Below are 24,209 nucleotides of genomic sequence, written 5' to 3' on the forward strand. Positions count from 1 at the left end.
ACATTACTATGATAGACTATACTAAATACCAGTCTCTAAAAACATGTTCCACATCTGTTTCAAAGTTCAAGGTCATCATAACCTATAACTAACTCTCTGTTGTGTCTGCATCTGCAGCTTCATGACCCAGAGAGCATGGAGCTGTGTATCTTCATGTTCAACGACCCCAGCTCTGCTATGATGGGCTCCTGGGACTACACCTCCTGCTCTGACCAGCAGCATGTGGCCATCTGCCAGCACTACGCAGGTACACCACCGCTACATAGCAGCAGAGGGCACCAAACACAACCAATTATCTGTGCTTATCTTGTCCGTGTTGGTGAAAGAATGGATGACGTGTGGACTCTACAGTCAGAAGGCTTGTGATAGAAAGACTCTTGATATTAAGTGTATTTTACATACAGATATAATGTTTCTGAAGTAGACTGATATTATTGATAGTTGTTACTTGATATTGCTACTGTTTTGCGGAGTAGAAATTGAGCATATCGAATAGGGTTTGAAACCTCGTCTGACCCCTTTAAATTCCTTTCATGTTCTCAGACAAGCCAGAGGAGCCCCAGTTCCAGTTGGAGCCATTCCAGGTCAACAACCACACCTTTAAGCTGGTTCAGAAGAACATGACGTGGTACGAGGCTCAGGCGGAGTGCAGGAACCAGAACATGGACCTGGCCAGCGTAGCCGACACCCTGCAGCAGTCGGTCCTCACCGTGCACGTCACCCGCGCACGCAGCCCCATGTGGATCGGCCTCTTCAGCGCCGACGTAAGTGGCCATAGCTTTTCACCCTAACCCATTGCTGTTCGCAGATCTAAAAGAAAGGGATGGGTTTAAGGCAATATGGCAAAGCAAACAACCCGTAGCCCATTGGGAGGCTAGGTGGAGCCGTCACCGTGTAGAATAGACCACACCCATCCCGTTCCTTCAGTTCTGCAATCACTGAAGGATAGTGGCTGATTTCATAATGACGATTTCACAGATTCTACAGTGCAGTTCAGTTAGTTCTTAATTGACTTGCCTGGTTAAATGAATTAAGGAACTCACTCAGCGTTTTGTATTGTCAGGATGGTGTCCACTACCACTGGACAGACCACAGTCACACGGTGTTTAGTCGGTGGTCCTCAGAGCCCACCGTTGGACACTGTGTCTTCCTGGACACGGACGGCTTCTGGAAGGGTGCAGAGTGTATGGAACAGTTGGCAGGGGCTATCTGCCATGTTCCACACGGTAAGACAGCAATACAGTGGCTCAGTTGGTAAGAGTTTGGGTCTAGTAATGTAATGGTCGCAGGTTCAATTCCCACAAGGATCACATACCAAAAGTGTAAGCACTTTGGAGACAATTGTCTGTTAAGTGGCATAATTAAAACAAGACCGGAGGAAAATCAACCAAGCACTCTCCTCAGACAGCGACTGTCTATTTTCTTAATGAATGAACACTTTCAATGTTTCCAGAAGAGAATGTCACCACCCATGAGGACAACGCTGTGAGCTGTCCTCACAAGAGCAGCGGACCAAACTGGATCCCCTTCAAGAACAACTGCTACACCTTCCAACTGGCATCGTCCAGATGGGAAGAGTTTGACAAGGGCCAGATACTTCAGACATGCAAGAAACTGGGTAAGGAGCAAGGACAGTGTTTGGCACAAACATCAGTCAGGAACCATTTGTCCTGTGAAGAATTCCATAAACAAGATGCCTATTAGAAACATGCCTTATAGTCTCAATTAGAAATGCGAAAAGAGGGAGCGCTGCTTTGGCATCAAATATAAAGACAAAGAGAGATGCTCATTGGAGAACGGGGTACAATTTATAGCAACCAAATGAAGTTGCAGCTGTGTGAAAACATCATACTTCCAAAAATCCAAGGTATTCTTTCTTGTGGAAAAGTTTTTTTTAATCCTTCATTTTAGCTATTGCATAGCAAAACATTCAAACTCACCAACGTGTATTGTTTACCGGTCTTCTTCAGGGTTCACAGGTGTATAGGAGTGACAGGTGAAATGAATGACCAGAAATTAAAGGGTCCGTGGACAATATTAACCAATAGATAAAGAGGAAATAATACCCCCCCCCCCTAAAAAATTGTTTAATAATAATAATACAAGTAAATCAATTATTACTATTGGCCAATACAATGTTTCACACAAATAAACAACTCAAGATTAATAAAAGATATATTGGAGCAAAATCTATGTCATTGTTCAACCCTGAAAGACTAAGTAGCTTTGAGTGTGTGCATCCAGAAAGAAAAAGACACTGAAGCCTGTAATCTCCCCTCTTGTTGATGGATACCACCTCTATGGCCATGGCTTTAAGCCAGTCCGGGCTACCATGGCCGGCTTGTTGGTAATGCACGGCCGTGGGATAATTGTCATTCACTGTTTTGATGGCATATTTATGTTCTGCCAGTCTGTCTTTTAGCGTCCTTTTTGTGGGACTAATATAAAAACAACCACATGGGCACTCCAACCAATAAACAACAAACACAGGGTTGCAATTCACAAAAGATTGGATTTGGTAAGTTATTTTCTTGTGACATTTTTTTTTTTTTATGTTGGGGCGGTGGTTGCAGTGTCCGCACAGAAAGGTACCAGTGGGTTGGGAAAGCCAGTTGGCTTTGACTGTGGGGGGAGTTTGTGACTGCACCAGCTTCTCCCTTCGGGTTGGCGCGCGTCTAGAAGAAAAGCATGGAAGCTCAGTGAAATCTTCACCTAATGCAGGGTCACTTTCTATGTTACTCCAATTCTGTTTGATGATATTCTTTATTTGAGATGCCTCTCTGCTGTACTGGGTAACAAAATAGATTTGGTTTGACTTTTGGGGCCTTTGTTATTGTCTGAGCATATTTTCTCTTTCCAAGGCCTCTGTGTGGAGCTGTAGCAGTTCATTTCCAGATGATCGAAACAGCAAAATTATGTAATCTGTATCTACCGTACCACATGATTTTATCAAAAAAATTGATTAAGAGGATTTTTTTAAAAATCTCTCCAACCATAGTCCTAAAAACACATTTGCGTAGTTGGGTGCAAAACAGGCGGCCATTACTGTCCATTTGACTTGTCTGTAGAGTTGGTCCTGAAAAAGAACATTATTGTTTAGTGCCCGCTCTGTTAGAGAGAGTCTGGGGGTGCGCTTCCCTCTGGCCTGAGTTCGTGTTTTAGAGCCTCGAGACCCTCACTGTTTACTAAACTCAGCAAAAAAAGAAACATCCCTATTTCAGGACCCTGTCTTTTAAAGATAATTAGTAAAAATCCAAATAACTTCTTCATTTTAAAGGGTTTAAACTCTGTTTCCCATGCTTGTTCAATGAACTATAAACAATTAATGAACATGCACCTGTGGAACGGTCGTTAAGACACTAACAGCTTACAGACAGGCAATTAAGGTCACAGTGAGGAATTCTTAGGACACTGAAGAGGCCTTTCTACTGACTCTGAAAAACACCAAAAGAAAGATGCCCAGGGTCCCTGCTCATCTACGTGAACGTGCCTTAGGCATGCTGCAAGGAGGCATGAGGACTGCAGATGTGGCCAGGGAAATGAATTGCAATGCCCGTACTGTGAGACGCCTAAGACAGCGCTATAGGGAGACAGGACGGACAGCTGATCATCCTCGCAGTGGCAGACCACGTGTAACAACACCTGCACAGGATCGGTACATCTGAACATCACACCTGCGGGACAGGTACAGGATGGCAACAACAAGTGCCCGAGTTACATCAGAAACGCACAATCCCTCCATCAGGGCTCAGACTCCGCAATAGGCTGAGAGAGGCTGGACTGAGGGCTTGTAGGACTGTTGTAAGGCAGGTCCTCACCAGACATCACCGGCATCAACGTCGCCTATGGGCACAAACCCACCGTCGCTGGACCAGACAGGACTGGAAAAAAGTGCTCTTCACTGACGAGTCGCGGTTTTGTCTCACCAGGGGTGATGGTCGGGTTCGCGTTTATTGTCGAAGAAATGAGCATTACACCGAGGCCTGTACTCTGGAGCGGGATCGATTTGGCGGTGGAGGGTCTGTCGTGGTCTGGGGCAGTGTGTCACAGCATCATCGGACTGAGCTTGTTGTCATTGCAGGCAATCTCAACGCTGTGCGTTACAGGGAAGACATCCTTCTCCCTCATTTTGTACCCTTCCTGCAGGCTCATCCTGATATGACCCACCAGCATGACAATGCCACTAGCCATACTGCTCGTTCTGTGCATGATTTCCTGCAAGACATGAATGTTAGTATTCTGCCATGGCCAGCGAAGGTCCCGGATCTCAATCCCATTGAGCACGTCTGGGACCTGTTGGATCGGAGGGTGAGGTCTAGGGCCCCCCCCCCCCCCCCCCCCCCCCCCCCCCACCACCAAAATGTCCGTGAACTTGCAGGTGCCTTGGTGGAAGAGTGGGGTAACATCTCACAGCAAGAACTGGCGAATCTGGTGCAGTTCATGAGGAGGAGATGCACTGCAGTACTTAATGCAGCTGGTGGCCACACCAGATACTGACTGTTTCTTTTGATTTTGAGGGACACGTTATTTTCAGGGACACATTATTCCATTTCTGTTAGTCACATGTCTGTGGAACTTGTTCAGTTTATGTCTCAGTTGTTGAATCTTGTTATCTTCATACAAATATTTACACATGTTAAGTTTGCTGAAAATAAACGCAGTTGACAGTGAGGACGTTTATTTTTTTGCTGGGTTTATATCCCAAATGTCAGAGACATTCTATGGGAAGAGAGACTGCAGATTCTTTCAAACAATTGTATCATAAGATTTGCAAAAATGAAGCAATCCGCCATCAGTAAGAATAGTCCGAGTTGAAAGCTCAACGGACAGAGTTGTCTCTCAGCTTTTATAGAAAAGTCCGACCTCTTTGTCTATGTGGCAGTTAGCAGATGTGTGCAAACAGGGGTGGGGAACATAGTGTATAAAAGGCGTTTAGCTTGTCTGTGTAGATTAAGATAGCTGATGTTGACCACCATTGTCTGTTCCTTTCTGCATGTTTCCATTGAGAGGAGACAGTACAAACGGGATGTCACATACTGCGGTCGCACCCGGCTCTTATCTGTACACCCAGAGTTAGAACTAAGTCACACAAGACAACAAGCATCAGGGAAAAAAACACTAAGTAAAAACAGCATAGTATGTTTAATTTTGTAATTTTCCGTGACATGTTTCATACAGTATTTTCCAGGGGATTACAAGTTGCAGTTCTTGACACAAACCTGCACTGACAGTTGAAGTCGAAAGTTTACATACACCTTAGCCAAATACATTTAAACTCAGTTTTCACTATTCCTGACATTTAATCCTAGTAAAAAATCCCTGTTTTAGGTCAGTTAGGATCACCACCTTATTTTAAGAATGTGAAATGCCAGAATAATAGTAGTGAGAATGATTTATTTCAGCTTTTTATTTCTTTCATCACATTCCCAGTGGGTCAGAAGTTTACATACACTCAATTAGTATTTGGTAGCATTGCCTTTAAATTGTTTAACTTGGGTCAAATGTTTCGGGTAGCCTTCCACAACCTTCCCACAATAAGTTGGTTGAATTTTGGCCCATTCCTCCTGACAGAGCTGGTGTAACTGAGTCAGGTTTGTAGGCCTCCTTGCTCACACACGCTTTTTCAGTTTTGCCCACAAATTTTCTAAAGGATGGAGGTCAGGGCTTTGTGATGGCCAGTCCAATACTTTGACTTTGTCCTTAAGCCATTTTGCCACAACTTGGAAGTATGCTTGGGGTCATTGTCCATTTGGAAGACCCATTTGCGACGAAGCTTTAACTTCCTGACTGTCTTGAGATGTTGCTTCAATATATCTATATAATTTTCCCATGATGTCAAGCAAAGAGGCACTGAGTTAGGTAGGCCTTGAAATACATCCACAGGTACACCTCCAATTGACTCAAATGATGTCTATTAGCCTATCAGAAGCTTCTAAAGCCATGACATCATTTTCTGGAATTTTCCAAGCTGTTTAAAGGCACAGTCAACTTCGTGTATGTAAACTTCTGACCCACTGGAATTGTGATACAGTGAAATAATCTGTCTGTAAACAATTGTTGGAAAAATGACTTGTGTCATGCACAAAGTAGATGTCCTGACCGACTTGCCAAAACTATAGTTTGTTAACAAGAAATTTGTGGAGTGGTTGAAAAACGAGTTATAATGATTCCAACCTAAGTGTATGTAAACTTCCGACTTCAACTGTACATTTATTGTCTTGCCCATTCACCCTCTGGATGGCACGCATACACAATCCATGTTTCAATTGTCAAAAAGGCTTAAAAATCCTTCTTTAACCTATCTCCTCCCCTTCATCTATACTGATCGAAGTGAATTTAAGAAGTGACATCAATAAGGGATCATAGCTTTCACCTGGACAGTCTATGTCATGGAAAGAGCAGGTGTTCTTAATGTTTTACATACTCCCGTGTACAGCCTTTTTTACTTTTCCACAAGAGAGCGTGCCTTGAATATTTTTTTTAAATATGATGTTTTTACATAGCTGCAACTTAATTTGGTCGCTAGAGATTTAAAAAATGGACATTGATGCCTGGTCAAAACAGACTTCTTCTGTGCTCTGATTGAAGGTGTTTATTAATTAAACATACACACTGCTTATGTACGAGTATTAAAGTCTTTATGAAGTGTTACCGGTTGATGTTCTTCTCAGATGCTGATGCAGACATCCTGACCATCAGGAACTTAGTGGAGAATGAGTTTGTGAAGGAGCAGCTCCTTCCCTTCAAAGACCTGGTGCAGTTTGTCTGGCTAGGGGTGTTCAACGATGACAACGGTGAGTGGACTGGACTGTGTTCCCCATATTCATCTCCCCAACACTCAGCGTGGACAGTTAGTGTGTCCTTATGTTTGATCTGCTGTTTGGACGTTCATATTATCATTCATTGCCCTGTATTATGAGGAGACGCTGAATTGGATCATTGTAAAATGTCTACTGTATCATCGAGGCTGAAGCTTACTCATTGATCATCGTTGTATGATGAAACGTGTAATAAATGTGTCATGTCAAGTGGTTGCTCCTGTCTTTGGTAGATAACCAGATGAAGTGGTATGACGGTACCAACGTCCAGTACTCTAACTGGGTCGATGGAAGACCAAGCTTCTCAGCCAGCGATGAGTTCATGGCAGGTCTCAACACTGAGGGAGTCTGGAAGATATTCACCAACAAACACCACTTCAGTCCCTTCAAGCAGAGAAGCATCGTGGCCTGCAAACTGGATAAAGGTTGGTTGACCCCAGACAAACATACTTCACCTATTCACAAGGAGTACTATCATTATTTTATTTTGTTACGATAAAATAATACATTTTGCACTTGATTGACTCTACTAAGCCGTTTTCTTTGTCCCCGAGACTCTAAGGACCAATACAATCAGTCGGCCAGGGACTTTGAGCGCTATGGCAACCTGAGCTACCACGTGATAACCAGGAAGTTGAGCTGGTTCCAGGCCCTGGAGGAGTGTGGCCGCGGCAACGGACACCTGGCCAGCGTGCATGGCACCAGTCACAACGCTCACATAGAGCTTATCGCCAAGCGAGACGGCTTCCCGCTGTGGATCGGTCTGTCCAGTCAGGATGTAAGGGAGCTTAGCCACAATGCCACTAACACGGTAGCCATTTCTATTCAGAATAACGTCATCTTTTGCAGAAATTTAGCTCAAAGCACTAAACGGCAGGTAGACACTCAATTCAAAATGTTCTAAGCACCTCCAGTGTGAAGTTTGTTGAGTAATATTGCATCCCCCTCTCTGCGCAGGCTAGTGGCTCTCAGTCTTATGAGTGGTCCGATGGGACTAAGTATCACTACAGTCAGGCGGGACTCTCTGACACTGTTGTCACGTCCAGCTCAGACCCTCAGGGTGTCTGTGTGTACATCACTCCCCATGGCACCTGGATGAAAATGGACTGCAATGCCAAGCTGGATGGAGCCATCTGTTACAACACAACCGTCACCACCCCCACTCAGAGTAAGACCCAGTCCTATTACCTAGCCTATTACATCACCACCACTCCTACTCAGAGTAAGACCCAGTCCTATTACATTGCCTATTACATCACCACCACACCAACACAGAGTAATACCCTGTCCTATTACCTAGCCTATTACATCACCACCACCCCCACACAGGGTAATACCCAATCCTATTACCTAGCCTATTATATCACTACCATTACCACTCCCACTCAGAGTAAGACCCAGTCCTAGTACCTAGCCTACTACATCATCACCACCCCCACTCAGAGTAAGACCCAGTCCTACAGTTTTAGTACCTAACCTATTAGTATTAGATCACCAACCCTTCTCAGAGTAAGACCCAGTCCTATAGTCTTAGTACCTAGCCTATTAGTATTACATCACCACCCCACTCAGAGTAGACCCAGTCCTACAGTCTTAGTACCTAGTACCACTCAGAGTAGACCCAGTCCTATAGTCTTAGTACCTAGTACCACTCAGAGTAAGACCCTGTCCTACAGTCTTAGTACCTAGACTATTAGAATTACATCACCACTCAGAGTAATACCCAGTCCTACAGTCTTAGTACCTAGCCTATTAGTATTTATTTATTATACACACAACTTGAATTCTAGTGTAAAGAAGACGTTGATGTCTGAGCAGAATTTGTTGCAGAGGTTACACACCAATCTTTTAAGATCCCATAAAATAAATCCCTCTGATTTGTTTGTCTGAATCAGGATCGAACCTCGCAGCTCCCCAGGTGGCCAACAACTGCCCTCAGAGCAGCGGCTCGTCTAAGTGGGTTGAGCACCAGGACCACTGTTATGCTTTTGACATGACCTTCTATAACTACACTGTGTACAGCATGGAGGATGCCAAGAGCATCTGTGAAAGGCTTGGTAAGTCACCCACTATCTCTCCTATTTGACACGTATATATTTCTGTATTACTGTATATAAGTTGTATTGAACATTGTGTTATTGCAGCGTCTTGGGTTAGGTTGTTATGGTAAGAGAATCGTTTCCCTATAACCAACCTGATTAAATGCAATTATTTAATATTTACTCTTATAAACCGGTAGTTTGGTTCCTGGTTGCTGATTATCTGAAAGCTGTGGTATATCAGATATTATAAACTGAGTGGTTTGAGCCCTGAATGCTGATTGGCTGACAGCCGTGGTATATCAGTGCTCATACCACGGGTATGACAAAAAAACACTTTTTACTGTTCGAGCGGCAGGTAGCCTCCGAGGTTAGAGCGTTGGGCCAGTAAATGAAAGGTTTCTGTTTTGAATACCAGAGCTGACAAGGTAAAATAAATATGAAATAAAATCTGTCGCTGTGCCCTTGTGCAAGGTACTTAACCTTAATTGCTCCAGTAGCGTTGTACAATGGCGACCCTGGTCAGGGGGAGTTGGGATATGCAACAACAACAAAAACATTTCCATTACAGACTTGTGTGTAACAGGACAAATATAAGCGCCCTCCAAATGATTATTCAAATTACGTTGGGAACCAGTTCATAATAGCAATAAGGCACCTCGGGGGTTTGTGGTATATAGCTAATATACGACGGCTTAGGGCTGTATCCAGGTACTCTGCGTTGTGTCTCGCTTAAGAACCGCCCTTAGCCATGGTATATTGGCCATATACCACACCCCCCCAGGCCTTATTGGTTAATTAGTACACCACGATCAGATCAGGTGGTTTCTTACTTACAGTACAGTACATGTATGCCTTCTTTTTGCCTTTGATTGACAGATGCACAGCTGCTGACCATAATGACCAAAGAGGAGAATGACTTTGTCTCTGGCTACATGGCAGACAACCCTCTCATCACCAGTAGGGTGTGGCTCGGCATGGACCTGGACAAACAAGGTAAACTGACCTGACCAGTACAATAGGATATGCTTGTTACTTATTACTGTATACGGATGTTATTAGACATGATATTTATATTGGACAGTATGCTCCATCTTAGGAAGTTCTGTGTGCCCTTCATTTGGAAAGTCAGGCACTTTAAAATACATACAAATCCTACATGCCAATACAGTACATTATACTCAAATAAAGTCGTCTATTTTAACTCAGCATATAATCAGTAATGCTTCTCTGTTTCATCTGTCTTCCAGGTCAGCCAGTGGGCTGGGTGGACGGCTCCTCTCTGGCCTTCTCTAACTGGGAGACCAACGGTTCTGCTAGTGGGGTGAAGACAGCGACCCAGCAGAACCCCTGTGCTGTCATGGTGTCTGCAGACGGAGGCATCTGGAGCAGAGTCAGCTGCAAGGACAGCCACAGCCGCATCGTCTGCAAAGTACCCGCACGTGAGTACTATAGTGCAATGTTTTTTACTATGTGGATAGCAGCATGCTCTGGTGACCGCTCCAAGCTATTGCATGTAACAAGAGTTGATTTGTATATAGCTCATAGATTTCCCCGGCTTCGCTATGGTTATGGCGATTATATATTTGTAAACATTGATGTGCTTGAAACAGGGACTTTCTTGGCCTGTTTGGAGATGTGTTTCTGACTGGCTGTGTTGCCTCCAGGGTCAGGTAATGCCCCGGTGGCTCTGGTCTTCTTCCTGGTCGTCCTCACCTCCCTGCTGGCGGCCATCGGCTTCGTCGTTTATAAGAAGAGCAAGGCCAGATTCAACTCCACCGTGCGCTACAGGAGAACCATTGATGATGCTGACAGCACTAGTATTATGGATGCAGAGTGAGACTTGTCTTGGCTTCACCTATGCAGCTTAAAGAAGCAGTTATGTGCCTACAGTATTCAGTGTGGAAATATTATTATGCAGCAAACTGAAACCTGGCTTCTGTTTCAGTTAATTTATTTGTATAAATTCCCAAGCAGGCTTTTTTTAGTATTTTCTGTGACATTGTAAATATTGGCGAAAGGATTGTGAAAATCCCCAAACTAGCATTTGTTTTGTTTTTTACTTAATGTTGTTTTATTGAACTTTGTGATTTTAAAGAGCTGCCACATTGAACAGTTGCTGCAGGGTTGATGGACTTTGGGTTGACAAAAAAGGCACTGGATGCGTGATGTCAGGGTATTTTTTCGTCTCGTAACACTGTTTTTCTGTTTTCACTCTTTGTTTGTGATTATTTTGTAATGGAGGAAGACGTACTTTTCACTGATGGTCATCGACGAAAGAAGAAACAGCTGCATCATGGCACTGTTATTAATAGAACTAGAATCTTTATTAGCTTGGCATAGTTTCATAACTTCTTACAATTATTTACAGTCTAGTACAAGTAGTCGAGCTAATGCAGTCCAACACAGACTTCCTTAGACAATTTGGATAGTGGCATGCATTTGCCACATGGCCATTTCAACTACAAGCAATTCATCCCAACTGTAAATGCCATTGATGCATTGGTTTCTGTTTGTCATTATGACTGTAACCTCCCTCTCCTATGCACTCAAACTCCTGAGAACATTTGCACTTTAAATTGAAAGGTTTTGTGAATAATGCCTTAGCAGTTGTTTCTGCCATGTTCAAGCACAATAGTTGTCTTGTTTGAGAGTATTCGTATTTGGGGTGTTCATTTGGGGTTAACGTTTTCAAAGGTCGCTACTTGCTGAGGCCTCAAACTGTACACACAGCTGCTGTAAATGCTTTGTAAATATTTAAATTGTCTTTTTTTTACATTTTATTATGGAGAATCTAAACCAAATGTTTTTTTTAATCTTGTGAATGTTAATAACCTGGACATTCCTCTAGATGTTATTTGGATCTGCCTTGCAACAATGCTTGTTAACTAGGATTACCATTCTCAAAATGTTCCAACAGTATCTTCATTTACATTGGTCCCAAGCGACCATCCACTCTGGTCAAATATGGTCATGGAAATTGTCTTCCAATAAAATAGGTTTGTCTTTAAGGGCTGGGTCCTGTCATTTTTGTTGTTGAGGAAATTAATAGATGTCAGACATGGGTATCACTGTGACCTACCACAATAACTTGCATGAGCTTCATTTTGAGGAAGGAAAGACAGAGGACAAGGAATCGAGGAAGGAATAATTGTGAAAGCCCTGGAATTCAGCTCAGGAGTGTCCCTAATTTAGGCTGGGATTCAATCCAAGGCGCTTGAGCTGCTCTACAACTTGGAATGAATCCCTGCCTCAATCAAGGATCGAGTTCCCCTGCCACGTCAACTGTGTAGTCGGGCACCAGACTGCTAGAGCATGTGGTTAGCTGATATGTAAAAACCCTAGCCAGGCATGTAAGATTTGGCATGCGTCCACAGCTGAGCAGAGGAACACGACCTTGTGAAAATGGAAGCTCTGACAGACTGAACTATTGCGATTGGTTGGATGAAAGCTCAGTGGGAAGCGCTTGTGACATGCCACTGGGCAGAGTTTATAGATGCCTGTATAATAAAAATTTAAATAGGCTTACGGTTGGTAGGGCGTTACACGCAGATTGCGACCTGCGAAGTTACTTGTTCAAATCCCAATTGCGACTTGTTTCCAACCGTACATTATAAACTAAATACATTTCTAATCTACTAACCTAACAGCTTCAAATCTGTTAACACAGATTGTGCCTTCCACACCCCTAGTGCAGTGGGATAGGGACCAGGTCATAGGTTCAAATCTTGCCAATAACATTTGCTCAACAACCTGGTCGAGGAAACAAATGCACTTTAATGAAACGACGCCAGTAGCACGTCATGCAAATTACGTTTACAGGAGGAATCTAAAAATGTCAAGTGGTAATAACGAATTTAGCTAGTTGTGCCAGACATTTTATAAAGATTACTAGTGTATCATTTAAAACGTGTGCATCCTTTTAGCCTTCGAAAAAAACATTTAATTCTGAAGGGGGTGAGGAAGAATACAAAACTCTCCTCAGTAGGGTACAAAGTATCTTCGGCCAGAGGAGGCTACCGAGGAGCAAATTCCTCCGTTAAACTTAAGGAATTGCCACTTCTACATATGGCGACCACTTACCGGTTTCCGGGTCACAGAGAAGCGGGTGGAGTTTACCTCAATTGAGAAGCTCCCCGTGTTCTTTTAACTAGAGGTTTTTGAGCAACAGTTGTTGAAATGGCTTACATTAAAAGATTGTTAACCCTACTTCCTATATTAAACTTCAGTGTCCTTGTTCGGTTTTGTTAAATGAAATGTTGCCTGCAAACAGCTGTACATTCAAAACTTTATTGCATTAATTAAATGAAAACAAGTTTCAGGGGGAAGCATAACAGCATTTCCATACTACAGACATTGAAAACAGACAAAGAAAAACAGAACAAACTGTCAATTATTCAGCTGTGAAAAGTAAAGTTGACACTTTCTTTCACATTATTTTTTGAAAAACTTCAAAAAAGGAAAATTCACATAGGAAAAGAAACAGTAAAAGGGATAATTTGCCACTTCTTGATAGATTCTCCCCTAAACAGCCCTTTCCCTTCTCCCAACCCGCTAAACTAACAAACCAGTGGTGTTCAGGATTCCATCTCTTTTTTACACAATATCTCACCACGGTGGACAGCTCTGCTTTTTTAGAGCAGTAACATTTAAAGCACTCGTGGTATAACAGTTCAAAAAGATATCTTGCATTTTAACAGAATAAAGCGCACTCAAATCTGGAGACCTAAAGGGGAAATTAACAATAAGGGGGATATAAAGCATTTCCTCACCTCGGTTCACTTCAAAGTCAGTCTGCATATCTATGACATCATTACCTCTACGTCAGGAGTGACTTCCCGTCCACTTGGCATTGGCTTCAAAAATCCCACAAGCCATTGCACTCAGTAAAAATCACATGAGGTGAAACAGAGCAACAGAATGGGTTGCTACTGGAAGGTTACTCCTTCAACTCGTCGCCCCCCACCCCCCCCCCGATCAATTGTACTCCTCTTCCAGGTCTTCATCGAGGTCACAGAAATCGATTGACGGCCGGGTATCAACCACCTCCTCTTCATCCGACTCCCCATAAGAGCCTGCAGCAGAGGGAACAATCAGTCAAATCGGAGACTAGTTTATTAGTAGTCAATTTCATTAGTTTTGAATAAACAGTTGCAAAATGTATCTTTTAGTTTAGAATGGTGTTCAAAAGTAAAATATTAAGACCATTTAATTGTCAGTGATGAATACTGCAGTGCACACCATTATATCAAAGCAACTAATAACCTCTACTGAGATGACCTTGTGCATAGTTACCTGAAGGGGAATTATTCACAGCAGTGTTGCTGGGCAAAAAAAAGTTTGCCGAGCTCTCGTCATGCTACGTGTAGAAATTGATTTCTACTTTCACACGTATGGGCCTTTAACATCAGAAGGTCAATATAATCAAATACTTACCCATCAATTCATTAACAGTGACTAACAGCCTCGCATCAAGTTATTAAAACGTGTACACAGCATTGGGGAGAAATTATTCAAGAACGTACTTTCAAGATTGTCCATGTGTTCATGAAGGGTCCTCGCCAGGTTGAAAAACTGAGCGAGAGATGGGGAAATGTTTTGTTTTTTTAAACACTGAATCCTACAACATTTTAAATAAGTATTTTTTCCCCACAACACAATAGTTGGTGAATTATGAGGCCAAAGAAAAACCTTGGGCTTAACATTCAAAATGACAGTGCAAATGAATGACGTTTAGGATTTGTTTTGCATGGTGGTGTCGAGTGTAGGCTCTTACCCCGGCGTCGTTGGCAGCTCCTAGCACATCAGAGAACCTCTGCTCACACAGGTGAAGCAACACCACCAGGTAAAGACCACAACTGATGAACTCATACTCAGACTGGAAAGAAAAGGAAGTGGTCACTTTAACGCATATCTGCAGTTTAACTCAAGTTAGGACTGGGTCCCAGGCAGTTAAACCTTAAAGATAACATTTTACGGAACAGTTGGTTTTAAGTGTCCCATTCTGGTATTCTACAGTTGAATGAGCAGCACAGGAGTGATTCTCTGCAGCGCATTTCCCCATTCACAGTCTAACAATTAGAGAATGGCTGACTAGGAGATGTCTGGGGTTAACTGAACGGCCCCTCACCCGCTCATGTGTCCTGTGTAGCTCGTTGACGTCAAAGTTCTCAATGTTCAGGTGCAGCTTTTCCTTGCACAGCTCACACGTGGTGATGGCATCCAGATTAGTGCCTGGACAAGAGAGTGAAAGATGGCAGCAAATGTGCAATCACTGCATAATACACCGAGGGGCAGAAAATCATTTGTTAAGGTCAGAGAGGAAAGTTATTCTTACCAGAGCTGATTTTGGAACGCAGCCACTTCTTGATGCAGTCCTGGTGAACATACTGCAGACTGCCTGTGCAGCGGCAGGGCTCGATCAGAGGGTTGGAGGGAGACTCCTCACCCATTTGGCAAATACGACACAGGTCCCCTTCCTCCTCGTCAGAGTCCTCCAACAGCAGGCTACAGGGGAGAGACAGAGGTTTATTTACAGTTATCAACCATTCAAATCTGAGGAAAATAATTAAAGCGTTGGTCCATCCAAAGAGGCATTTGAATGGCAAGACGAGTGCGGCCACAATAAAGACGATGGACAACACAGGGACAGTGCCATGTACAACAGGGGGACGGGACACAAGCATGCAGGTTCAGCCCACTACCCAGCAAGCTCAGAGAAGGACAGCCTCCCCACCTCTCCTGGATCTTCCTCAGTCTCTCAGGGTCTCTGGAGGAGGTGGACTTTTCCTGGCCCTCTGGTTGGCTCCTGGCAGCGCCCGTCACGTCCACGGCGATCATGACGTTGTCGTGGACACGGAACAGCGGGCTGCTCATGAACCTCGCCAAACGCTGACTACTCCCCGCCATGTCTCTCAACTCCTCCTGTAGGGCGGCGCTAGCACCCATCGCCCCCGAGGCTGCCGCCGCCGCAGCCACCGCTCCTTCCCCTTCGTCGTCGTCGTCCTCTTCCTCGGGGGTGTCTTCACTCCTGAGGGGGAACTGGGTACCACGGTAATCCTCATCGGCACCGGACGCCAGACGAGCGCTTTCGTCCCGTCCTTCTCTTCTACGGCGGGAGAAGAGAGGAGTGCAGCGGGTCCGGATGGAAGATGACAGCCAGGAGGAACCTGAAGAACTACTTCCAACACCACCACTGGTGCTGCCCCCTCTCCAGGCCTCCAGGCCAGGCTGGGGCTCCGGGGCACGCTGGGCATGGCCCTCCTGGACCGGGGACAGGCCCTGTCTGCGACGCCTCAGGAAGGCAAAGGCCTGGGCCGCGTCAGAGCCTCTGGGAACGGGCTCCACGCTTACGGGTCGGACGCTCTCCTCGCTGGTAGCCACGGGTGCGTGGCTGGGGCCTTCTCCTCCAGAGACAGGGCTGTCCTCGGTCGAGTCGAAGGAACGGGAGGCGGAGCCAGAGCTGGAGCCGCTGGAGTCCTGGCTGGAGCGCCGAGAGAAGAGACGGGCGAGGAGGCGGCGGGTGGAGCGACGTCCATCGGATGCCTCGCCACCCTCCGGGGTTGTCCTGGGGGTGGAGGTTGGCGCGGAGGGAGGGGGGCTGGAGTCCCGGGCCTCCCGTCTTGCTAAGGGGGTTGTGTACCAAGAGGGGCGAGAGGAGACGGAGACTCCTAGAGTGGGCTCTGGGCTCTCAGTGGGCTCCTTGGCGGTGCGGAGAGTGGAGGTGGTCAGGGAGCAGCCAGTGGCCCGGGAGGTGGAGGTGGTGTAGTCCCGGGCCAGTGGGGAGCGCTGGTAGGTGGAAGAGAGGTGGCGGCTGAGGGAGCTGCTCTCCCTGCTAGAGGAGGAGTAGAGGGTCTCCTTGGGCCGGGCCCCCTGGGCATAGGTGGAGGTCACACGGTCTGGCCGGTCTAAAACACAAAACACGTCCACATTAGCGATTGCATGCGTGTCAGTATTATGTTTGCGTGCGAGTATGTAAATGTTTCAGTTTTATGACCGAATGTGTGCATAAATGTGCCAATAGGTTTGTAAGTCAATGCACACAAACGAGTCACTGTGTGTGCGTGTGAGAACATACAAAGGGATGAGGTGAGTCCGGAGCTCCTATAGCTGGTGTTATCAGCCACACTGGACAGACTCCTCCCATCGCTCCTCTTCTCCAGCTCCCTTCTGGACCACAGGGGCTCTGAGGAGGAAGAGGAGGAAGAAGAAGAGGACGACGACCTGGACAGAGGCCGGTACGACTTCCACGATGACGAATCTAAACACAAGGTGCCAGTTTGTTATTCACCTGCATGTTTGAAAAGATAAGTTGGCTAAACCACGAAGGATTTAGGAATCATTAACACGTTTCATCAATGTCGTAAGGTTAACAACTGAAGATTAAATATTATCACTCAAAGCAATGGCGATGATTGTTTGCACGATTATCACAAGACCTGCTCTCATCAAGTGTATGGAAACTAACAGCAGTATATTTAAAGGAAAAGTTCACACTTAAAAAAAACATTTGCCAGGTATTTTCATACATTAAAAAGGGCTCAAGGAAAGAGACTGAAAACATTTGTAACTCTTGAACTCTCCCTTGAACCAGGGGTCAGATACCTGAGTCTCTGTTGAGGACACTGCTGGAGTAGGAGGAGCCAGTCACAGAGGAGGAGGGGCTTGTTGTATATGCAGCTCTGTTGGTATAAGACAGTTTGGCCCGTTTGGTATCCCCATCATCAGTTGGGTTGCTGAGAAGTCCTGAGTACGTCCCCAGTCTTGTCTCTGAATCAGTCTGATAAAACAACGCACAGAATGCCATCACATGAATCAAAACGGACTTGAACGGCACTTGGCAATGCGCATCAGTAATATCACTATCAAAACCTAAAAGTCAAACTGTTTAATCCTGAAGTCTATTGACGCGCGTATTAATCGAAGTAACATCATTTAAAAATCCCCATCAAAATCCGTCTGTTTAAGACAGCACGGGCTGTGTCTCAAGCCACCACATCCGCCTGGGTCGCCCTGCCGCATCTGCGGTGGTAGGTGGCAGAGCTACAGCGGTGTTGGTCAGACCATGAGACATCCCGGGGAAAAACAGGGGGGGGGGAGGGGACGGTCTTCTCACGAAACGTAGCGTCTAAACTATGACCACTGTGGAAAGCGGAGGCTCTCAAACACGATGACCACTGTGGAAAGGGGAGGCTCTCAAACACAATGGTGTTCTCAGTGTCGCTCTACAAAGTGTCACAGGACTCATCTGAAGGTAAGAGGTTAAATATAGGTAAAACATATCATTATTTACTTACTTATTATTTATTTATATTATTTATATTATTTACTTATTTATTATTATTTATTATAATTATTATTATTTATATTTATTATTTATTTATTATTATATTATTTACTTAATTATTTATCATTATTTTAAGCTTTCTTTTATCTCCCAGATATAGGATAGACACGTCAAAACCTTAAGTTACATTTTTGATTGTCTTTTGACATTTATAAAAATGTTTTATTCAATTTGTTTCTATGGGCTATAACAGTAAAAGCCAAATTCTATATTTTATTCAAACATTTTTTTTAATTGATAGCTAAAGGGGTCCTAAAATTTTAAATCAAATAGCTAAATGATCCACAATATGACCATCTTAAAACAATTCCACATGTTAGCTTAGTGTGCTAATGAACAAGATCCCGTTCGATCGTGAGTTTACCAGTTTGCTGCGGCTGCTCAGTGAGGACTCGGCCCAGGAGCGATCGTAGGAGACAGAGGAGGTAGTCAGAGGGGATTTCCAGCTGGAGTGGCGGCTGTCAGAACTACTGTAGTCCCTGGTCGAGCTGAGGAACCGAGAGCTCTGAGACACAAGGGGTGTGAAAACACATGGGGTCAGCTCAAGTCAATACACGGAGCAATGTAAGGTAGCTGACACATGGTACAAATCCAAGATCATCACAAACAGGAGAAGAGTTTCCCCTAGGATTATTTTCAGCAGCGATGGCAAAGTTAGCGTTGTAGTGGGTGTGGCCAATGGCATAATCCCAAAAATTCTGAAGGCCCTCAAAGACAATTTGGCTATAAAAATAAATATAAGTAACTTCCTGCAATTCTACACATTTTGCCATGGTTTCTGCCGTGTTCTTAAACAATTCTTAAACAAAAATAAATAGGGGCCTCTATTTGGAATGGTGGCAACAATTTAGCAGAGGAAGCTAACACTACTAAATGAATATCGGGGAAACACTGCATTTGTCTAAATATTCTTGTACCAATTATTCCTACATTCTTGCATGCTAGCTAGATAATGCCATTGATCTTTTTTCATTACATCAAATGCATTCATTCTACTCAAAGGTGTTTGCAAACGTGTCAACTAAGTCAGTTGTTTATTGTGCATTTGAGCCGGGCCCAGGACTCTTCTGGAAGAGTAGTCAAATAGACAGACAGCCCAGTCGTAACGTTATCTAATGGCACAGTCATTGACAGGACAGGCGGGCTGAAAAACACACTGGCAGGAATCTAGGCTGGCCTATAAAAAGCCCCAGCTAAAGTACACAGATACCTTCTCTGAACACGGCTAACTCGCCAAATAGAGAAGAGGACTGGAACCAAGAGAGAAAGTAACAGACAAGAGACAAGAGTCAGATGGCAGCAAAGAAAGCCTGGTTCTTAGGGGGAGAAAAATAATTACCCACTCGACTGCATTTATTTTAAAGAGAACATTGGTTTTCATGAAAACAGGCTAAACTTGTCCCAACTGCCTAGCCTTACCCTTCGGTTATAAACAGATTTGAAGTGTTCTTATCATTGTTAACCGGCAGAAACTTCTCACTGAAATCCAGGACCTAGAGGCCACATATTTAAGGAATACAAAGTGGCATTTAGGGTCAGCAAATGTATGTAACCTGCCACTTTCTCGCTCTCCCTCGGTGTTCAGTACCTGGTGGTCGAGGTCAGGTTTAAGGGGCGTGGCCCTGGTGAATCGATCACTGTTCAGGACACTGGATCTTCCATAGAGCCTGCTGGATCCCAGGGAACCCAGGGAGGAGGGGGAAGAGGATGAAGAATAAGACGACGTGGTGCTGGACACCGTAAAGGGCAGCCGGCGAGGCTTGGAATCCATCACTGATTGGCTGTGGAAAAACCAAGATGTTAGTAACACTAAATCCAACAGGATCTATCACTGATTGGCCGTGGAAAGATATTAGAAAACAAAATGTTAGAGAAACACATGCAATCAAACATTGTACAAAGTGGAATACAGTAAGCTTAGATAGCACCCAGTGTTATTTAGTACACAAGTACTAGACTGATGTAAGCTATAGCAGGGGTTCCCAAACTTTTTCCACTCAGGCCCCCCTTCCAGCATTGAACATCTCGCATCCACCACACCTTGTCTAATGTGTATTCATGTGATTTGAGTGACAAACATTACAACCTAGCTAAAACAATGTTAGCTGACCATGGGTTAGTCGATCTGCACATTTCTGACAAGCTATAAATAGCTCTAGGGTATTTGTATTTATTATGGATCCCCATTAGCCGCTGCCTCTTCCTGGGGTCCAGCAAAATTAAGGCAGTTCTACTTTTTTTCTCCCCAATTTCGATCATCTCATTGCTGCAACTCCAACGGGCTCAGGAGGCGAAGGTCGAGTCATGCCCCCGCCAAACCGCATTTCTTAACACATGCCTGCTTAAGCCGGAAGCCAGCCGCACTAATGTGTCGGAGGAAACACAGTTCACCTGACTACAGAGGTCAGCCTGCAGGCGGCCGGCCCGCCACAAGGAGTCGCTAGTGCACGATTAGCCAAGTCAAACACCCCGACCAAACCCTCCCCTAACCTGGACGACGCTGGGCCAATTGTGCGCCGCCCTACGGCTCTCCCGAGCACGGCCGGTTGTGATACAGCCAGGGATCGATTCCGAGTCTGTAGTGACGCCTCTAGCACTGCCTTAGACGACAGTGCCACTCGGGAGCCAGCAGTTATGCATTTTTTAAAACATTACAATACATTCAAACAGATTTCACAACTATTAAGTGTATGCAATGACAAGAGGAAAACTGATTACCCAATTTTGAAATTGCACCTTGTGCATTCTACCATTACAACCTTTAAGAGTAAGTTGAAAATCATACTGAGTTCATTAAAATTAAAATAAATGTGGAAACCATATGTATCCAGTACTCCATATCAGTACTCATTCAATATACATAACTCAGAGCTCAATGTCCCGACCAAACCCTACCTTTGTTATTGCCAAAACCTTTTGTGCCTGTTCCACCCAACCCTTAGGCTAGGCTAAACATGATTTAACGACAAGATAAGACAAGATAGACCTAGCTGCGTTTTGAAACTGCAATCGTAAAGACCAGACTGAAGAGTCAGGGAATCTCCCAATCTGATAAAACCCCAACAGTCAGGAAAAGGAGTTGGCTGGTTGCTGAGACAGCCGAAGTGTGACAGTGTACAAACTGTCCAGAAGCTTCTTGGCACCTAATCCCAACACCTGTTCTTGGATCACGGATCACTGTTTTTGCATCCCAAATGGCACCCTAGTAGGTGTACTGCATAAGCATTAGGGTGCCATTTGGGACACACTGTCACAGGCATTTGATGGTGACATTTCCTGAGGAATGAGAGCACAGTAGGGGGGCTGTGCAGGCCAGGTCAGGCATTGCATCACACATGATAGTCAGTGCAAGATAATTTATTAAAAAGGTGCATTCCTCTGGTTTACATGAATCACAGCACCCATATGGGGATAGGAGAACCAGAGAGAAGAAACATGCCCATCTCCTTACAAAGCCCCACCCAACCTTCTGAGAAAGTTTCCTAAAACTAAACAAAATGTTTATTTCACCTAGGCTATCACCTTTGGTAGCCTACAGCTGTGGCTTGTATATACTATTTTCATTAATTATATTTTTTATAGTTATTCTCCTAATTTAGCCCACAGAGATTGTGGCGTCTCTCAATCACACTCATGATACATGGGTGGTGCTAAACTTAGCCATCAGGAATGCAAAGTGTACACATGAGGAATGTTGTTTTGATAACAGGTCAAGCTCTGTTTTGCTTGTATTTAAGATGTGGAGGCCGCCTAGGTAAGGCTGATGAAATCTGCACACAAGATGACGAAACTTGCTTCTCTACTGTTGTTAATATTTAATTGCGCAATAGTAACACGTTCAGTCAGGCTCTGCAAAACTGGAAGAGTGAATTTGGTTAATTTCATTTTTTTTCTAAAAAGTTTTGTTTTTAGGATACGGTTTGGCTGTTCTTCCTGATTCAGACAAGGCCATGGATGCATTAGCTATTTTTTCTCTGCCAGTCTAGGCCAGTTAACTACCAGATTTCTACAAAAAAAAAAAAACGATAGTTAGAGAAAGGACAAGTTTTATTAACGCAACAGTTGAGCAAACCGGTGACACTTTAGCACATCAGTCATGAATTGCAAGCTAGCCAACAATAGCTTCATGGCTAACGTTAGGTTGGTGGCTACTGTAACTAAAAGGCTACCCAAATGACCGAACCGACCTTTCAAAATGTCTGGCAGTTTCCAAGAAAAGAGTTCTTTTTTTTTGCTCACCAGATGTCGAAGGAGCTTGTCAGGTAGCTACCTACCGTTAGCAATACCCATGGCCATGTAAGCAAGAAACATACATGATCTCAAAGCCACACGGTCTGGGGCTAGCTAGTCAAGCTAGCCTCCCAAACTTGTTGTTGGCACGGCTTCGAAGTTAAAAATGGATGAAGAAAAACAGCTTGCTAGCTAACGTTACCCACTAGGCTAAATAGATAGTTAACGTTAGCCCACGACCACAAAGAATGCTAGGGCTACAGTTGCTAACTACCATCCTAGTACTAGAAACCACTCGCAACTTCTAGACTAGAAACGACTCGATTGAGACGTGTCAGTCATATCCACAAATAGGACATTTACCGTCAAGACAGTGAATGCAATGAGATAATTTTGATAGTTTAGCTAGCGAACGGTAGGCCTATTTTGTTTATGCTGCTGTTGTTGATCATCCGTCCTGACAGATAACGTTGGGAAGCTAGCTAATCCATTTCTTATATCAAAGGAATCAATTTAATCGTTGCCAAATTAAAATGTAAAACAATGTCCCAGGCTATAGCTAGAAACATCACGGATAAGGTGCTAACTTCGTGCAAAAGCAGCACACTCTCACCTTTGCTTCCAAGCTTCGCTGCATTCAATGATGACGGCGTCTGTGTGTTGATATAGAGAAGGTCATGTGATTTACAATGCACTCAGACACCCCAGACAAAGTACGTACAACTCAGGATGGTGAAGGACAATGTACTCCATCCAATAGAATATCAAGCACTGTACTTGTCCTGCCTCCTTTTTAATTGACGTTGTGAATTATGATTGAAAGTACAGTATGATTGCGATAGTAATGAATTGATGATGATGTTGGGGAGTTTAGATTGAAAGGATGGTTGTGATAATGAATTGATGATGATGATGATGTTGGTGAGTTACAATTTAAAGTATGATTATGATAATACACTGAACAAAAATATAAACGCAACATGTAAAGTGTTGGTCCCATGTTTCATGAGCAGAAATAAAAGATCACAGAAATGTTCCATACCACAGAAAGCTTATTCTTCTAAAATGGTGTGCAGAAATTTGTTTACATCCCTGTTAGTGAGCATTTCGACTTGGCCAAGATAATCCATCCACCTGACAGGTGTGGCCTTTCAAGAAGCTGATTAAACAGCATGATCATTACACAGGTGCACCTTGTGCTGGGGACAATAAAAGGCCACTCTAAAATGTGGAGTTTGCCACAGATGTCTCAAGTTTTGAGGGAGTGTACAATTGGCATGCTGACTGCAAGAATTTCCACCAGAGCTGATGCCAATGAATTGAATGTTAATTTGTCTATCATAAGCAGCCTCCAAAGTCGTTTTAGAGAACTTGGCAGTATGTCCAACCGTCCTCACAACCGCAGACCACGTGTATACCGTCGTGTTGGCGAGCATTTTGCTGATATCAACGTTGTGAACAGAGTGCACCATAGTGGGGTTATGGTATGGGCAGGCATAAGCTACAGACAATGAACACAATTGCATTTTATCAATGGCAATTTGAATGCACAGAGATACCGTGACGAGATCCTGAGGCCCACTGTCGTGCCATTCATCCGCTGCCATCACCTCATGTTTCAGCATGATAATGCACGGCCCCATGTCGCAAGGATTCCTGGAAGCTGAAAAGGTCCAAGTTCTTCCATGGCCTGAAAACTCACAAGACATGTCACCCAATGAGCATGTTTAGGATGCTCTGGATCCACGTGTACAACAGCGTGTTCCAGTTCCTACA

The 24,209-nt window shown here is 44.2% G+C and overlaps 2 protein-coding genes across 5 annotated transcripts in view; one reads left to right on the forward strand and one right to left on the reverse strand.

The window, feature by feature from the left end:
• The window catches only part of LOC129859613 (lymphocyte antigen 75-like), a 41,756-nt gene extending 29,888 nt beyond the window's left edge, over positions 1-11,868 (forward strand). The window contains exons 23-34 of the mRNA XM_055929614.1: positions 118-247; positions 544-764; positions 1,064-1,226; positions 1,454-1,618; positions 6,672-6,794; positions 7,052-7,243; positions 7,373-7,596; positions 7,776-7,986; positions 8,714-8,875; positions 9,737-9,853; positions 10,108-10,299; positions 10,525-11,868. Of these exons, the coding sequence (XP_055785589.1) occupies positions 118-247; positions 544-764; positions 1,064-1,226; positions 1,454-1,618; positions 6,672-6,794; positions 7,052-7,243; positions 7,373-7,596; positions 7,776-7,986; positions 8,714-8,875; positions 9,737-9,853; positions 10,108-10,299; positions 10,525-10,697 (2,073 nt within the window). The 3' untranslated portion in view covers positions 10,698-11,868. The remainder of the gene's footprint in view (positions 1-117; positions 248-543; positions 765-1,063; positions 1,227-1,453; positions 1,619-6,671; positions 6,795-7,051; positions 7,244-7,372; positions 7,597-7,775; positions 7,987-8,713; positions 8,876-9,736; positions 9,854-10,107; positions 10,300-10,524) is intronic.
• A 1,265-nt stretch (positions 11,869-13,133) lies between these two features.
• LOC129859614 (E3 ubiquitin-protein ligase MARCHF7-like) lies at positions 13,134-23,156 on the reverse strand. Of its 4 annotated transcripts, none has more exons than XM_055929615.1 (11): positions 23,047-23,156; positions 19,792-19,984; positions 18,568-18,708; positions 17,462-17,636; positions 16,935-17,117; positions 15,594-16,764; positions 15,195-15,364; positions 14,988-15,091; positions 14,634-14,735; positions 14,383-14,431; positions 13,134-13,932 (listed from the first exon to the last, which is right to left on the reverse strand). In XM_055929615.1, exons 2-11 carry the CDS (start codon positions 19,972-19,974, stop codon positions 13,835-13,837), a joined length of 2,376 nt encoding a protein of 791 aa, XP_055785590.1. In that variant the 5' UTR covers positions 19,975-19,984; positions 23,047-23,156; the 3' UTR covers positions 13,134-13,834. The 4 variants fall into 4 exon arrangements, with proteins under 4 accessions (XP_055785590.1, XP_055785592.1, XP_055785591.1 ...); XM_055929617.1 differs by lacking the exon at positions 23,047-23,156 and adding an exon at positions 22,478-23,031; XM_055929616.1 differs by lacking the exon at positions 23,047-23,156 and adding an exon at positions 22,443-23,031.
• Between the last annotated feature and the right edge of the window lie 1,053 nt (positions 23,157-24,209).

The sequence above is a fragment of the Salvelinus fontinalis genome, chromosome 7, assembly GCF_029448725.1.
Source record: "Salvelinus fontinalis isolate EN_2023a chromosome 7, ASM2944872v1, whole genome shotgun sequence".
In the NCBI taxonomy this organism is placed as follows: Eukaryota; Metazoa; Chordata; class Actinopteri; order Salmoniformes; family Salmonidae; genus Salvelinus; species Salvelinus fontinalis.

Excerpts from the sequence above, each read along its gene's own strand:
- LOC129859614 (XM_055929619.1), bottom strand. The coding sequence starts at position 19,974 with ATGGATTCCAAGCCTCGCCGGCTGCCCTTTACGGTGTCCAGCACCACG. Across the intron at positions 18,709-19,791 it reads AACCTGACCTCGACCACCAG|AGCTCTCGGTTCCTCAGCTC; the intron begins GTACTGAACACC and ends CTTGTGTCTCAG. Across the intron at positions 17,637-18,567 it reads TGAGCAGCCGCAGCAAACTG|ACTGATTCAGAGACAAGACT; the intron begins GTAAACTCACGA and ends TTGTTTTATCAG.